This window comes from Thamnophis elegans, chromosome 1, assembly GCF_009769535.1.
Source record: "Thamnophis elegans isolate rThaEle1 chromosome 1, rThaEle1.pri, whole genome shotgun sequence".
Lineage (NCBI taxonomy): Eukaryota > Metazoa > Chordata > Lepidosauria > Squamata > Colubridae > Thamnophis > Thamnophis elegans.
Window position 1 is genome coordinate 58,804,150 of NC_045541.1, and position 16,098 is coordinate 58,820,247.

General features: G+C 34.1%; 1 protein-coding gene across 1 annotated transcript in view; it reads left to right on the top strand.

Annotated features, from left to right (window-relative positions):
• Nucleotides 1–16,098, top strand: part of CNTNAP5 (contactin associated protein family member 5) — a 434,775-nt gene that overhangs the window by 338,712 nt on the left and 79,965 nt on the right. Inside the window, exons 14-16 of the mRNA XM_032211804.1 lie at nt 4,040–4,196; nt 11,634–11,761; nt 15,237–15,407. Of these exons, the coding sequence (XP_032067695.1) occupies nt 4,040–4,196; nt 11,634–11,761; nt 15,237–15,407 (456 nt within the window). The remainder of the gene's footprint in view (nt 1–4,039; nt 4,197–11,633; nt 11,762–15,236; nt 15,408–16,098) is intronic.

Consider the following 16,098-nt stretch of genomic DNA (forward strand, 5'->3'; position numbering starts at 1 on the left):
TAACTTATTAATTAATTAGTTTTTAAAATGTGCAGGGAGCTTTTAAAAGAAATTAAGGGAAAAAGTAAATGATGAGAAATAGGCATGTGCCTGTAAGTAAAGAATGGGGAACATAAGAAATTAAGCCTTTTGAATATTTATATTTGTTTCTCGCAACTTTTCTTGTGTTCCAGACGTATTAGGTCATGTTTCTAATACTGGCATGTCTCTATATTGTAATAAGGAAGATAAGACTCCCTGTTAAAATTTGGGAAGAATCTCAAGATAAAATTGAACTAAATTTGCAACATTCTTAACCAATCTTTTTCTGGCAATCTTGTTAAGCTACATTGAGTCAGATCCAGAATTAGTCTCATTAAAATCAGTACACCCTTAATATATTGTCCGTAGTCACTACTCTGAAGGAGTAAGTTTGAAAATAATTGTAGATGTACTTTATATCATCACTGTTGTATATGGAAGATAGAGGTATATTGTAATAACTTTATCACTATACGAATATTGTTATTTTTCTTAGTTTTGCCTTATTTCACTTTGGATCAGCCTAAGATGTCCTTGTTAAGTCTGCATAGATACCTATGCACCGTAGAATTGTTCTTAAAGCATTGTGATGTAATTATATTGCTTTGAAACAGAATGTTAAGCAAATGCACATTGAATATTAACATAATTAAATTATTTCCAGAGCACGTGTTAAAATTATTTGTTGAACTTACAACAGTCTATATAACCTCATTCCTCTGCTCACTGATGTTCAAGTGAGTTACTATGTCATTTCTTAGTGGCAGAATCAGATGCTCCAAGAGATACTAAAAAACTACATTAGACAATAGAAATCTATTCCTTGTCTCTTGTCAGTTTGTTCCCTCCAGTGTATTAGCACATTCACTGGTATTAAATGACTCGAGATTTGGCAAGTGTGCTTCTTTGAGGGACTTTCATAAATCTTTTGGTTAGTGTAGTAGAATAAAATAGCCAAACACAGAAAAGATGTTATAAAATATTTGTTCTTACAATCCTAGTGATGTCTATTTATCATACCACTATGTTGTAGCGTAATGTACGTATCTAATAATATGCATCTCAGCATTGATTAATGCTTGCCATTTGTTTCCTGGCAACCACATAAAGTATTATAGAACTAAATAGCACCTTTTGCTTAGATAATAACTTCCAATATATATATTTAAATTGTCCTTGGAATTAGATTGCTAGTACTAAATATGTCTGAGTGTGCCTCCAAATATCTTCAAAAGAATAGCAAAAGGTATTTTTTAAATTAAAATTTATTATAATAAAAATAGAATGCAAATAGAAACAAAATTAATAGGGAAATGGGGAAAGGGAAAAAGGCAAGAGGCACAAGATAAGAAAGGGGAGGAAAGCAATGATTTGATTGGGTAGCAAAGACATTTGTCAGTTTTGATTACTTGGAGATTTATATCATATACAACATATAAGTAAGTTCTTGACTTATGAAAGTAATGAAGCTTGCCCATTATGGTCATAAGTCATGTTGGTTGCAAAGCAGTCATCACATGAGTGACCTGATTTTGTTTTTTTGTGGTGGCCATTAAGTAAATCATCAATCATTCAAGAATGAATCACTGTTGTTAAGCAAATACTACAATCAACCTTTTGTTCATTGTGGAGAATTTGTGCCCAAAATTGGAAGTAAACACTGAGTTTTGGCAAAAATGTAAATAAGCCAAGTAATCAAGAACTAATTGTATGTCCTATGTGATATCAATCTCCTTAGACTAATCAAAACTGACAAATTGGTACCTGCTTTGTGACCAACATGAATTATGACCATAAATGTAATATATATTTATATATTATAAATATCATGTGAACAAAGGATTCTGCAAACAGCTTTAAATATTGAGTGTCTGAGATATGGTGCCATGACCACAGGGAAGGAACGTGGCCGTCATAACTTCAGAACCAAGTTGTATGTACCATTCTGGGGTGTGTATGTCTGTTGTAACTTGCTTGTAAAAGTTGCTAAACATCCAGTTGCAAGATATGCAATCCAAGAAATCCTAGACTATGTTTGCAACTTCCAAGAAATACACTTTGAAGGTTTCATGGTACTTGAATAAAGAGGAGTCACTTCCCTTGTTATATCATGAAAGGAAAACTTATTCTTGTCTGCAACTTATAGTACTGTGAAAAAATAAAAAGTATCAGTTCAGCATTTCAGATGAAAATAATAACGTTGATAATATGTTCTTCATAATACTCCTGAGCATTCCAATATGTATCACAAATTAGAAAAAAACAAAAAAACATCAGAAGCTACATGCCTGGGGAAATCATAGTGTACTTTTTGTTTTTATAATGAGTACGATTGGGCTTTAGATAAATCCCATATCTTTCAATTTACTAGGCCCCCAAAATGGTGCTGTTCCTTTTAAAACTGCTTGTATCTAAGTCCATTACATTAATGAATTTTAGTTCTGAGTAATGAATAAGAAGTTTCATTGTTCGCTTTTGTTTCCTTACAAGAATTCACATTGTTAAGTCTAAGATTAGAAGGAAAACAGCAGAGCAACATAAACTGACTTGAAGAGTTCTTTAAAAACATTTCTTAATTAGTTCTCTGTACTTCATAATAGTCTGGGTTTTTTTTTAATATTTTAAGGATTTTTTATTTATTTGCACCAGGCCTATACATAATATTTAAGTAGATTCAGTCAAGTGTGTACAAAACATAAATTAGTCTGTAAAACAGTTGACTACATCCCCCAAGTTCAAAAACATAAAACTAAAATGTATTTTAATATTTCTGCTTTCTGGTGTTCTGAGTTACTGCACTGTGGTTTTGAACAGAAGCAGAATAGCAGTTTAACATTTCCCAACAGAAATGATGCCCACACAAATTCTTTTAAAAGTGTTTATCGTCTTAATCTAACACAATTCACAGACAGGATATGCACCAAAAGGAATGCATTCACAAAGATCAAACTGGCACTCAGAACACTCAGAAATAATGGGAATTATTTCACTTCACAGCATGTAGAGAAATTCAGCTACAATTACATTTTGGAAAATGTAGCTTACATCAGTTCTAAGAAGGCAGGGCAATTCCTAGAAGCTTGGCAACCTGACAAATTAGCCATCAGCAGACATACAGAAATTAATTACATTTGTAAACCATTCAGAAAGGAACAGCTAAAGGCCAAAGGAAACAGTCCTGAGCACATCCTTCCACATCACACACATACATTACCAACCACCCAGATAAGCAGGAACCAGGAGCAAAATCAGATCAATCAAGAAGAAGGAATGCCCTCACAACAGCAAGGCTGGTAGGAAAATCAGCTAGATATAAACAACCACTGAATTTCACTTTATATCAAAACATTGATGGTGATAGCTTGCACAGTAATAAAATGACTTCAAGTTCAAAATTAAATTCAGAGGCCACCAAGACCCCAAGGACACGTTCACCTTTGGAAATGTGTATACATTATGTATCCCCTATCCTTTGAGTCTCTTTATGACAAATTTTATAAGAAGTCCAAAACATTTTTGATGCATCATGGAAAGGAATATCAACAACCTTAAACTATAGAAATAATATCTTCCCTCCTACCCTTAATTTGCATATTTATAGCTGGTTTTCCTGTCTCCTTGGGCATCTTTCTTAATTATTCATAAATACACATAAGTTAATCAGAGAGATACACACCTACAAGAAAAGAGGGAAAAAACCCAGAAAAGACTCTCATCCCAGCAAGAAATACAAATGCCTACAAATATCACTTTATCAATATCATGCTTCCATTTTACCTATCTGATTGTGGGACATTTAATATGTTGCTCCAAAAATGATAACCTCGAAGTGAAGCTCAGCATGACTATATTACTATATTACTGAAAATTTTGGGGATAAATCCAAATTTGCTTTCCTATCATTTTACCAGTGGTAGGACATATAGGAAAAAAGAAATAGGTTTGCCCATTTCATTTCTTTGAATTGTCTGCTTATTTCACATTTCCTATGGCAGATCTTCTCTCTTTGTTCCACCAGATGGAATTCCATTTGTTTGGTGGGTTGGTCATGCCAACGAAAAGCATCCTTACTGGGGAGGCTCCATTCCAGGAATCCAACAATGTGCTTGTGGTCTAGAAGAAAGCTGTGTGGATCTGAGATACTTTTGTAACTGTGATGCAGACAGAGAAGAATGGTAACAGTGCATTCTAATTTATGCTATTGTTCATATAGAAGTATATTATGAATTTAATGAAAGGTGGTTGGTAAGCTTTATTGCAGACTTTTACCATTATGTGCGTACATATGCACATATTGTATATATACATGAACTTCTTACATGCATTATTAAAAAATTACAGGAAGTTAAAAGAGTTAAAAACAGAAGGAGAGGAAAGAAATGTTGACAGTAAAAATGTAATTTTATGGATCAATGTTTGGTGCTTCACTCTCATGTATCAAGACAAATTTTGGCTACATTAGGGGTAGTAATGGCTTTTTTAATCTGGTAGAAGATAGCAGACCTGCCAGTGATTGTCTATGGGAGTTGCTTTATGAAGGACTGAATTATTATATCACTAATCAAAGGCAATTGTTTCTTATTTTCTAAAAAAGAAAAAAAAAACGTGCAAGTATAATGGCTTATAATGAGGTGGAAATAAAGTTTATTTTTTGTGTATCTTACTTTTCAGTCATAAGTTTGACACGCAAACTGGGGAATGTAGAGTTCCAAACCACACAAAACAAATATAATATAAATGCCTCTTTAAAGCATTCAGTAAGTTTAATGTCTAAAGAAATTTTATAGTGGCCTTCAAATTGTGTGTTTCCAATTTGAATTCCAACGCAGAAGAACTTGAATTAGAGAAGTAAGGCATCCTTTAACTTTATGACTAAGGATAATATTCTTGATAAGTGCTTGCTCTCAAAAACAATTTCAAATCTATAAAATTGACCAACATGCTCTTTTAATTTTGTCATTCATAAATTAGATCAACTAATTCTCTTTCAAGCTCACTCTGCTATATAGATATTCCTTATACCTTTGCAGATTTTAAGCTGATGAAGGTGGAATAAATTGTTCTTCAGTCTATTGTAGAATCTAGTTTGGCCTCCTGCTTTGAATATTTTCATATTTAGAAAGTTCCTATTGTTCACCATATGATTAATTTACATAATAGGTTTCTGATTATTGTAATAAAACAATTACACACATTATGTATTAATGATATATACATGCTTAATGGCAATAATGAACAACTTTTAATTTTATATTAGTGAGATGGGGCTGAAGAAAAAATAAATTATAGAAACTCTAAATTTTTTCCTCAAAAATTTGAAAAAAAAAAGAATTCATCTTTTCCTTCTGCACTACACCTGACCTATATTACAGAGAAATTATACCAATGCAGTGTAAATCAGTGGTGAAGTAAGAAAAATGGTTACAGTAGAATCGGAAAATGAACAAAAGACCATAGTTAAAATTATGTGAGCACAGAATGGCTTTCATAGGCTAAAGCAATTTGGCATTTTCAATTTAGAAAGGAAATAGCTCAGCCCTATAAAATAAAATAAAAAGCATATAGCATTTTGAATATTTTAGGGCAAGAGAAGGAACTTAAAACAGTTAGAAAAATGTATATAAAAAAACTTTTATCTCCATTCCCTCCATGAAGATTCACTTGCTAGAAAGTTTGAAGATCATGATTAATGATTGAGCATTGATTATTTGATGAACTTGAGCCAGAGAATGTATTTTAGATAGAACATATTGTATGGCATATAACAGATTATTGACACATGTCTGGATGATCTTTATTTTTAAGGAGCAATTTTCCAAAAAAAATTCCAAATTTTTATAATACCCCGCTACTTTCAAAGTTCAAAATATTAGAATATCAAAGAGAGCAAAACTAATACAGCCTTCCATTCATATATAGACAAGAGTTTGAGTTCTGAATGTTTAATACATAGAGAATGTATTTTAATTTCTGTATTCTGTATTTTGAGTGTTTTACTACTGAATTAGATTTGTCATTTCTCCCTTGATATATTCATTTTTCACAACTAGATAAAAGGCAACCAGAAAATAGTTATCTCATTGCTAGAAGTACTTTTTAATTGGTTTTACAGATTTTTCTGCTCGGAAATAGCCATCAACAAAGTTAACAATTTCTTAAAGTTAATTACAAATAAAGCATAAGTCACATAATACAATAGTTACAGACATAACAGTTAATACATTATTGAGTGTTGTGCTTATCAATATAATATTTTTTTAAAAAATTAGGTTGGAACCATGCAGTTTTGTGACATTTCTGAAAGCAGAGAGAGACAAAAAGGGGAATTTATCTGTTAAGCGATACAGTGATGGTAGCAATAAAGGAGAATATTTGTAACTCATGGTTGACTTGAGGGGTCCTTGGTGCTCTCTGAGCTTGATTGTTTTGTTACTAATCTGGATAATGAAATGTCTTCAAGTAAAATAACCAAGCTCAGAGACCACCAAGGATCCCTCCAAACAGTGATAGAATTGTTATAGTTGTTCCTGAGACAATTTGCCATTCCATTCATTTATTTTTATTTATTTAATTTCTCGAACATGTACTAAATAACAGGTATAAGTATAAACATGGACATGAACAAGGCAATGAATACAAGTAAATGGGGACAGTAGGACAGGGACGGTAGGTATGATGATGCTCTATGCGTGCCCCTTTTTATGGACCTCTTAGGAATGGAGTGAGGTCCATGGTAGACAGTTTAAGGTTGAAGCTGTGGTGATTAGATGATGTAACAACAGAATCAGATAGAGCATTCCAGGTGTTGAACACTCTGTTGCTGAAGTTATATTTTCTGCAATCGAGTTTGGAGCGGTTTACCTTGAGTTTGTATCTATTGTTTGCCCATATATTATTGAGGTTGAAGCTGAAGAGGTTATTGACAGGTAGGATGTTGTAGCAGACAATTTTGTGCATTACATTTAGGTCAGACCATGGGTGGCATAGTTCTAGATTGTCCAAGCCTAAAATTTCAACCCTGGTGGCATAAGGTATTCTTAATAGTCTTCAGTAGTTTTAAACTGGCCTGTTGCCTTCAGTGTAGTAGTAGGATTACCAGCCCTGGATTTTAAAGTTGTAGCTCATACTTCTGAAGGTTAGCAGATTGTACAAGTGCAACTTATAATTTGATACAATATTTGGCTTTTTCCTATTGCTTAATACAATGTTAGAAAATGTCCTCTTGAAAGTTTTCTTCACAAATGGCTTCTGTTATTCATTTAAAAACTTTTTTCTTTTGGAGGTATTGTAGGGGGGTTCTACCCTTCTTTTTTAGTTGCAAGATGATATAATACATTGATGGTGTTCTCCCCATCACATACACTGCATCACTCTGCAAACTCCATAGCTCCTTGTGCTTCAGAAAAAAAGACCCAGAGAATATTTTTATTCAGAAGACAAGAGGCCAAGATCATGAGAGGTAGATCACGAGAGAGAGAAATGTACAGAAAAACAGGATACTCATATAAGCACACTTGGCATCTCATACTTTAGATAATGTCAGGAAGATCCATGAACTACTGTCATGACAATTCTAGAGAAATGTACTCTTCAATTGACAGAAAATATTTCTTTTCTATAAAAGTGAAAAAAGTGGGGGAAAGGTTAGAATCAATATCAGGTTAAGTATTAGTACCACTTTATAATGCCTTGGTAAGACCACACTTAGAATATTGCATCCAGTTTGGTTGCCACAATATAAAAAAGATGTTGAGACTCTACAAAGAGTGTTGAGAAAAGCAAAAAAGATTATTAGAGTATTGGAGGCTAAAACATATAAAGAACAATTTCAGGAATTGGATATGTCTAGTTTAATGAAAAGAATGACTATGGATGACATGATAGCAGTGCTCCAATATCTAAGGTGCTGCCACAAAGAAGTGGTCAACCTATTCCCCAAGGCATCTGCAGGACAAGAAGCAGTAGATGGAAACTAATCAAGAAGAGAACCAGTCTAAAACTAAGGAGAAATTTCCTGACAAAACAATCAGTGGAACAACATGCCTAAAGAAGTTGTGGGTGCTCCAACATTGGAGATTTTTAAGAAGAGATTGGAGAACTATTTGTCTGAAATGGTGTAGGGTTTCCTGCTTGAGCAGGGGGTTGGACTAGAAGGACCTCAAGGTCCCTTCCAACTCTGTTATTCTGTTAACACGAACCTTATTCTCTATCATAAACAACAGATGCTAGAATTATTATTGAGTTGGGTTGACTTATTTAGGCAGACTCTAATGCTATTATCTTCCAGGATCTCTGTTACATAATTAGCTGCAGTACTTTACTTGTAATGCTGGTTTAACTTTTTAAAACTTGCATAGCAACATGGAAAATTTAAATGTTTATAATCTGCATTCCACTACTTGCAAACTTTCAAAAATTTTGAAGATATTTTCTTTGGCTTGTTTCCAAGTTGCATAGCACCAGACATATGCTGATAGTACATTTCTCATAATATACTGTTTCACAAATTTCATTAAATGCTGTTGTGGCTATCTATTCAAGTGAGGTTTCATTAAGTTAAAACTAGGCAATATACCCAAAGGATATTATAAGAGAGGAAATTAAATTGAAAAACACTACTTTCCTGCCAACTATTATAATACAAGTGAGGGGAGACTTTGTGAATATTCTAGTTTATAGTACTGCAAAGCAGCATCTTGAAATACAAGAGAATGAGAATTTGTTTTTCAATATGACTGATACATTAGCCATGGTGCTGCAGTGGTTAGAGTGCAGTACTGCAGGCTACTTCTACTGACTGACAGCTGCCTGAAAGTTGGCCATTCAAATCTCACCAGGTTCAAGTTTGACTCAGCCTTCCATCCTTCCAAGGTGGATAAAATGAGGACCCAAATTATTGTGGGCAATATGCTAACTTTGTAAACTGGTTAGAGAGGGCTGTAAAGCACTGTAAAGCAATATATAAATCTAAGTGCTATTGCTATTACTATAAAGAAATATTAAAAATTGCTATGAACTTGCAACTTACATGTTCTTTCATAGATGTAATGAAATTCTGAACTATTGTTGAACTACATTTCAACATTTGAAATGTAGTAACATGTAAGAAAGTTAATTTGTTTCCATATTGTTCGCATGTATTTTATGGGTATAGATTAACAAGGATCTGAAAATACATGATCAGACACCTAGCTAATTTCAAGACTACCTGGTCAATTGTTAGATGAGAGTTACCTGGAATTCTGTCATGAAAAATATTGCTTATATGAAGTATCAATATAATTAAATAAATAAAATTAAATCATATTATACTGAAAAATTCTTTAGGCATTGTGGACCTTAACACAATTTCTCCAAGATCTGCATTCTAAATGTTCTTGCTTTATTTCTTCTATTTTGGCTTCTTTTTAATTCATATGCAAATGCCTTGTGCCTGAATTTACAGATGCACTAAAAATGTGGCTTTTTTTTAATTTAATCAAAATTTGAGCTTGTCCTGAGCTTTTAGCTCAGTTTTTTCTGTGGAATTTTAAAATTTCCAAATTCAAATCTGAATTTCATATAATAGATGGGCTGCATTTTTGCTTGCTTTAAGAAATATAAAGTCTTTTAAAGTACCTTTCCTCATAAATAATTATTTGTTCCTTACTGTTATATTGTCTTCTTCACATATTAACTTAAGACTGGAAAAAATGGGTTGCTTAGGCCATTTGGGCTATGTTATGGCCCTTTTTCTGATCAATCATGAAATATTTTTATGATTAATTTTATGATCAAGAATCCAGATAGATCATAAATGTGTAATTTGCATAGTTTTTGTGCATGACACTATTTTTAAGTTATTAACATATTAGATGGACAGTTAGTGCTCCACCAAAATGCCAGTCATATAAAAATGTATAAGGTCTGAACAGGAAATCTATTACCTCTAGCCTTAGAAAGATTTGATAGTCAATGTTACATTATTTTATGCTGTTTTTTAAAAAAAAACAAAAAAAAAACACAATTGAGCATTCCCATTTTTGCTTCTCTGGAATAAATAATCCATGACTTTGAATTATCTGTCCAGCATACAGTTAATATAGATATTTCTACTATAGTAGCAAACATATTCTTTGTGAATTAAAAGATTCATTGTTCAATTTTCACCGGAAGTTTCAAATCAGTTTGCAGTAGGACCACAATAACATCTACAGGTTGTCTTTTTAATTAACACAAAATATATCTAATGGCAGTGGGCTACTATCTCAAGGAATGCTTGGCAGCATTATTGATTTTTTAAAAAAATGCCCAAGTAAACAGATATATCTTCTTTGTCAAAAGAAATATTAATATATTAAGTGCCAGAGCATAGATATCCCATGTTTATTTTCTACTTGCCATTTGTTATATGCACATATAATGCCATATTATCTATATATTTCATTGACATTTGCACCTCAAACCAATTTCTAAAACCTAAAAGGTTTTTTGAAGATTGCTTTAATGGATTTCACAAAAAACTCCTACATCAGCAGTCCTCAAAACTGAATTAATCTCTTTGGCTACCCTTGAAAACCATTGAAAACTTTCAGCTGGTACAGCATGTTAAAAGCTAGGTTATGAACTTTACATTAATTTCAGCATCTCTTCTATTCTCCAGATATAATGCATACCTCAGGATGTTGTATCCATAGTATAATGCAGCCTGTCTGACCTGAGATATCTTACAGTTCAGTTCCGAGGAATTTTTAGCAACAATTTATATAATTTTTGTGTTCAGAAATACTCTTAAATAGACCAAATACGCAAATAAGCATTCACACAATTTCTTCCTTTCCTTTCCTTTTCTTGTTTCAATATGGTACACAAACATTTGTGTCAATGACCTTTGAAAATCCACAAAAAGATTTTATTTAGTAACCAGATAAAGGAAGTTATACAAACCCAGCTTCTGCTAAGGTGGAGGCAAATGGGAGCACTACTCACTTCTATCTGTGTCCACATAGCAATATTCCATTATAACTGGTAACTCAAGTGTTACGTATCGCTGAATGGAAGCCATTGTTTATGAAATGTGACCTGGTCTTCCTTGTCCTCCAAGGTTGCTCTGGGACACTTTTACACAGTGCCTATTAGTATTTTCATTCAAATTATTTTGAGCACTTTGATGGAGGATTCTTAATTATGGGATGCACTCAGTAAGGAGACTTGTCAGGCATCAGGCTAGCAATCTGACACCAGATTAATAGTATTTTGATTAGGCATTTGAGTGTCTGTGTGTGTGTGTGTGTGTGTGTGTGTGTGTGTATAGGTAGGTAGGTAGGTAGGTAGGTAGGTAGGTAGGTAGGTAGGTGGGTGGGTGGGTGGGTGGGTGGGTGGGTGGGTGGGTGGGTGGATGGATGGATGTCATCAAAATAGACTTTAAACATCATTTTTTGATCCAAATATCTCTCTCTCTCTCTCTTTCTCTCTCTCTCTCTCTCCCCCTCCCTCCCTCCCTCCCTCCCTGTCTCTCTTTACATATACTTTACATATACTGTTTATAGGCATCTGTATATTTATAATTTCTCATGCAAAGCTATTTAAGATTTCTACCTTGATATACATTTTACATATTTATCTATTTGTAGGACCAATGACACCGGCTTCCTTTCCTTTAAAGAACATTTACCTGTGAACCAGATAGTCATCACTGATACGAACAGACCTAATTCTGAAGCTGCCTGGAGAATTGGTCCTCTTCGTTGCTATGGAGATAGTGGGTATCAGCTCTTTTCAGCATCCTTATGCACAAGCTGTATAAGAAGCTGGTGTATGTGTGTGAGAGAGTGAGTGAGTGAGTGTGTGAGTGTGTGTGTGTTATACCTTACAGATACCTTCTAATAATTGCATTGTCTATTTGTTTCTGAAATCAATTGTGCAGTTTCTAAAGAAGCATATTTTTCTAAATAATTTGCAATAAGACTTTGAGTGCTAGAGATTCAAATTAAAGGCTTGTTCGGACTTCTGTATCCACAATGGGGGAATAAAGAGAAATGAACAAGCATGACATGAATACAGTAGGACTTCCTCATCAGTATCCTTCAGCAACTAATTAATACTGAGAACCTGTTCTCTTCATTAATTAGAAGTAATATCCAACCATCTTGCCCATTAGTAGCTGAAATTATTATTGGCTATAAAATTTTATGTGGTGGTTAAAGTTGGTGGTTACCATTTTCTCCTGTACAAAATTACCCATTTTGTTCAGTGTGAAGGACTTCCTTTTGCATTTCTTTGTTTCCTTGTTTCTCCCAACAATTCAGTTCATTTTATGAAAATGTTTATGAGAAGAGAAAAAGTTCTGACTTTGCCTTTCCCATGTAAATATATGTAATTGTATGCTTCTGTCTGCCTTCCTTTAGTTCTGCTTTCATCAAATTAAAAAGTACCCAATCAACTTTTTAAAAATGCTTTCTGAATTATGTTTAGTATGAGATTTGCCTTTTTCACAGCAGTGAAAAATATAGATACTGAATCTTTATTGATTAGCCTTTGGGCCATATCAAAGTGCAAAGTTCCAGAAACAAATTATTACTAAAATTTGATAAAAGCAATATAAAATGGAATTTGATAAAATATGATTTAAAATGGAATTGGAGTAAAGTTTAGTCTAAAATGAAATTGGAATAGAATACAATAATTTAAGATATAGATAAAATATGATAAAATTATATTTTGGTGTCACCCCTGCAATCTATCCCAATCATATGCAGATCTCAATAGAACCATTTTGTTTAAGTACTGTGCTGTGTTAAATGTTATTTTCCGGTTCTGGCTGCACATAAGGTAAATTATTTTCAATAGAATCTCAATAGAACCATTTTGTTTAAGTACTGTGCTGTGTTAAATGTTATTTTCTGGTTCTGGATGCACATAAGGTAAGTTGTTTTGATATGGGGATCCCAATGGGTCATTCATTTGGTATATAGACAAAGGTACCTGTTCCTCACTCCCTTATACAAGCAACAATCAAATAGGCTGTGAGCCAGGTCTTCTACCTCTGCCACTCTGCAAATGCAGAGACGCTCATTGTAGGGTATACAATGGAATCTCCCATATCTAACCATTGTGTCAAGGTGTTCAAATCTCGCTCACACACAATGTGAGGACGATCTGGCTGCAACATATGTTACCCCATTGATTACCAGGGTTGATTCGGCTGATCTGGCTGGCTAGGCGGGTGTCCCCTTCCTCCTTCATCATTCCATGTGCATCCCTCCTGAAGCTTTGCACTTGGTGGAAGAGGACAACCATCCCAGATAGAAGGAGTGTACCAATTTTTGGTCAAAGGTATACAATAGCTGCGTTCACCTGCTAGAACCTCCAAACAAATTCAAGGTCCACAGCAGTTATACATTTCCTGGGTTTGGAGAACATACTAAATTGATTAGCAAAATGCAATAACCATGTACAGACAACATGAACTGCCCTAAGCATTATAGCTTAATCTGATGCTTTGATCGACACAATAAAGTAAGACAGCACTTATATACCTACAATACATTGGACAAAAACTACCCTGCCCTATTCTTCAGTGGATCTGTGTTTTGTGCAAATCTAGCCATTGGTCAATTAATCCAATACATCCTTTCTGTGATGAATATGAGAATTAATATATGTACAGCTATTTTTTTAATCCAATGCATTTCTCTGTGAAATGGTTTAAATGTACGTATGTTCCATATTAATTCCTATTTAATTTGTGAAAAGTTTATTTGCTTTTTTGTTTTAATCACCCAAAATAATATGAAACTATCAACAAACTTAATCTTCCAAATACTTTTTTTAGCACTTCAGGTCTTTAAAAACATTTGATCCTTATTAAGGTATATAGAGGACCTCACCTTTTGCCTCACTCAGTTGGAAAAACTCTGGTTTATTTTTTTCTTCATCACATTGCTGAAGTCCTCAGTTCTCTTGGTCAGCAACCTAGTACTCGATAAAGCCATTAATTTATCTACTCTAGACTCAACAAACATTTTCTCCAAGGAACACAGATTTATTGTACTTTTATATACTGTACATCAGCCACATAGATGTATCTGGAAAGCTTCACAAGCTTCACTGGTTTTTCACCACAGTTTTTTTATTTTTTATTTTAACATAGAATTTGAATGATTTTGTGTCAAATGTCAGAGAGGATTGTGCTGTCCTAACTTATCTGTCCTTGGCAAAACTTCCATGGGTGCTTAACAAACTATATTTTTAACTTCATGATTCCTTGAAAGATTATCTGTTGAGGTGCTGCTACTTCAGCTGTGTGTATGTACTTTATGGGGAAGGGTATCAATTGCATAGGATAAGTGTTATGCATAAGTGTTATGGATAAGTGTTATATGTGTTTAGAAAAAAGTGTTTCCCAATTATCATCTGATCAGTGCACAAAAGAGGCTATTTTGGTCATGCCAGTGAGTGTAGTCCACAATGTGATGACTGTCAATGATGGCATCCTAAGTATGAGATTTTAGCCTAGTAAAACATGGCTGGCCATTATGCTCTCAGGCTTGTAAAGTCGCACAAGATACACTTCTTTCAAGTATTTATAAAATAAACTTTGAACCTGGCACAGAATGACTCTAAAGAGAAGTTTTTCTGTTTCATAGAAGTGATTGGGGTGTTATACATAAAACAGATCTATATTTTCATTAGTGCCTTACTATTTATCTTTTTGTATGATTTTATTCATTAATTTGGATGCAGTCATGGCAAGTAACAAACTGAATAAATGAATTTATTTATTTATTTATTTATTAGACTTATATACCGCTTCATAGGGATTTCAGCCCTCTCTAAGCAGTTTACAGATTTTTAGCAAATTGAGTCAGCAAATTGCCCCCACAGTCTGGGTCCTCATTTCACCCACCTCGGAAAGAAGGAAGGCTGAGTCAACCTTGAGCCGGTGAGATTTTCACCGCTGAACTACAGATAACAGTCAGCTGAAGTGGCCTGCAGTACTGCACCCTAACCACTGCGCCACCTCGGCTCTTTGAATGAATGAATGAATGAATGAATGAATGAATGAATGAATGAATGAAACCCATACCTGCAATGTAGAAGCCCTAGCATACTTTTCTTCCTAGGTTTCAATTTTCTGTTTTAATGAACTCTGAGTAAGGGCTACAGTATTTCTTGGATCCTTCATTTATGTGCAACATATAATCAACTATAGAGGAGTTTGTTGTTCTTTGCAGGACAGTTTTGGAATGCAGCTTCTTTCAGCACCGAAGCTTCATACCTTCTCTTCCCCACTTTCCATTCCGAGTTCACTGCAGACATTTCTTTCTTCTTCAAAACAACCAAGATGTCTGGAGTTTTTTTGGAAAATTTGGGAATGAAAGATTTCATCAGAGTTGAAATAAGCTGTAAGTTTAGCAACTGAAATTGTGGTGTATTGTTATTTTTCTGCAGATCTGATTTAGTCACAAAATGTCTATGGAGAAACTCATTCATCCAGGTCATGATTGTCCCAAAGATGTTTTTCCAAAAGGCAACTGGACTTCCTCTTTTCTTCCTGGAAAATGTTTTGCTTCACATCCAAGAAATGAAACACTTTCAAGGGAAAAAATCAGTGTTCAGTGCCTTGAACCATTATCCCAAACTTGCTCCCATTTGTGTTTGTGCATACATACAAACACATCCTTCTTCGAAGAGTTTCATTCAAATGAAGATAATATTATTTACCTCAGTATCGACTCTGCTGAGCAGCTATCTCTTATCTGAAGCAGCACACAAAATTGCTACTTTTCACAGATAGTATATGAGTTATCAGCAGTTTACCTCTCCTTCTCTTCTTAGGTGATGATAAATAGTATTTATGTACTATTTATGTAATATCCTTTTGGAAAGCAGCTGGAATACCAATGAGGAAAGGGGAAGGTTCCAAAATGTTCAGAGTGCCATCATGGCCTGTCAAATAAGCTATCATTCTTTGAAACTAAATTGCAATTGCTGCCTGTATTAAAGCAGGGTTCTCCAACCCCCAGGCTATGGCCCGGTACCTGGCCACAGCCTGTTTTGAACTGGGATGCACAAGTAGCAAGCGTGGGCAGCTTG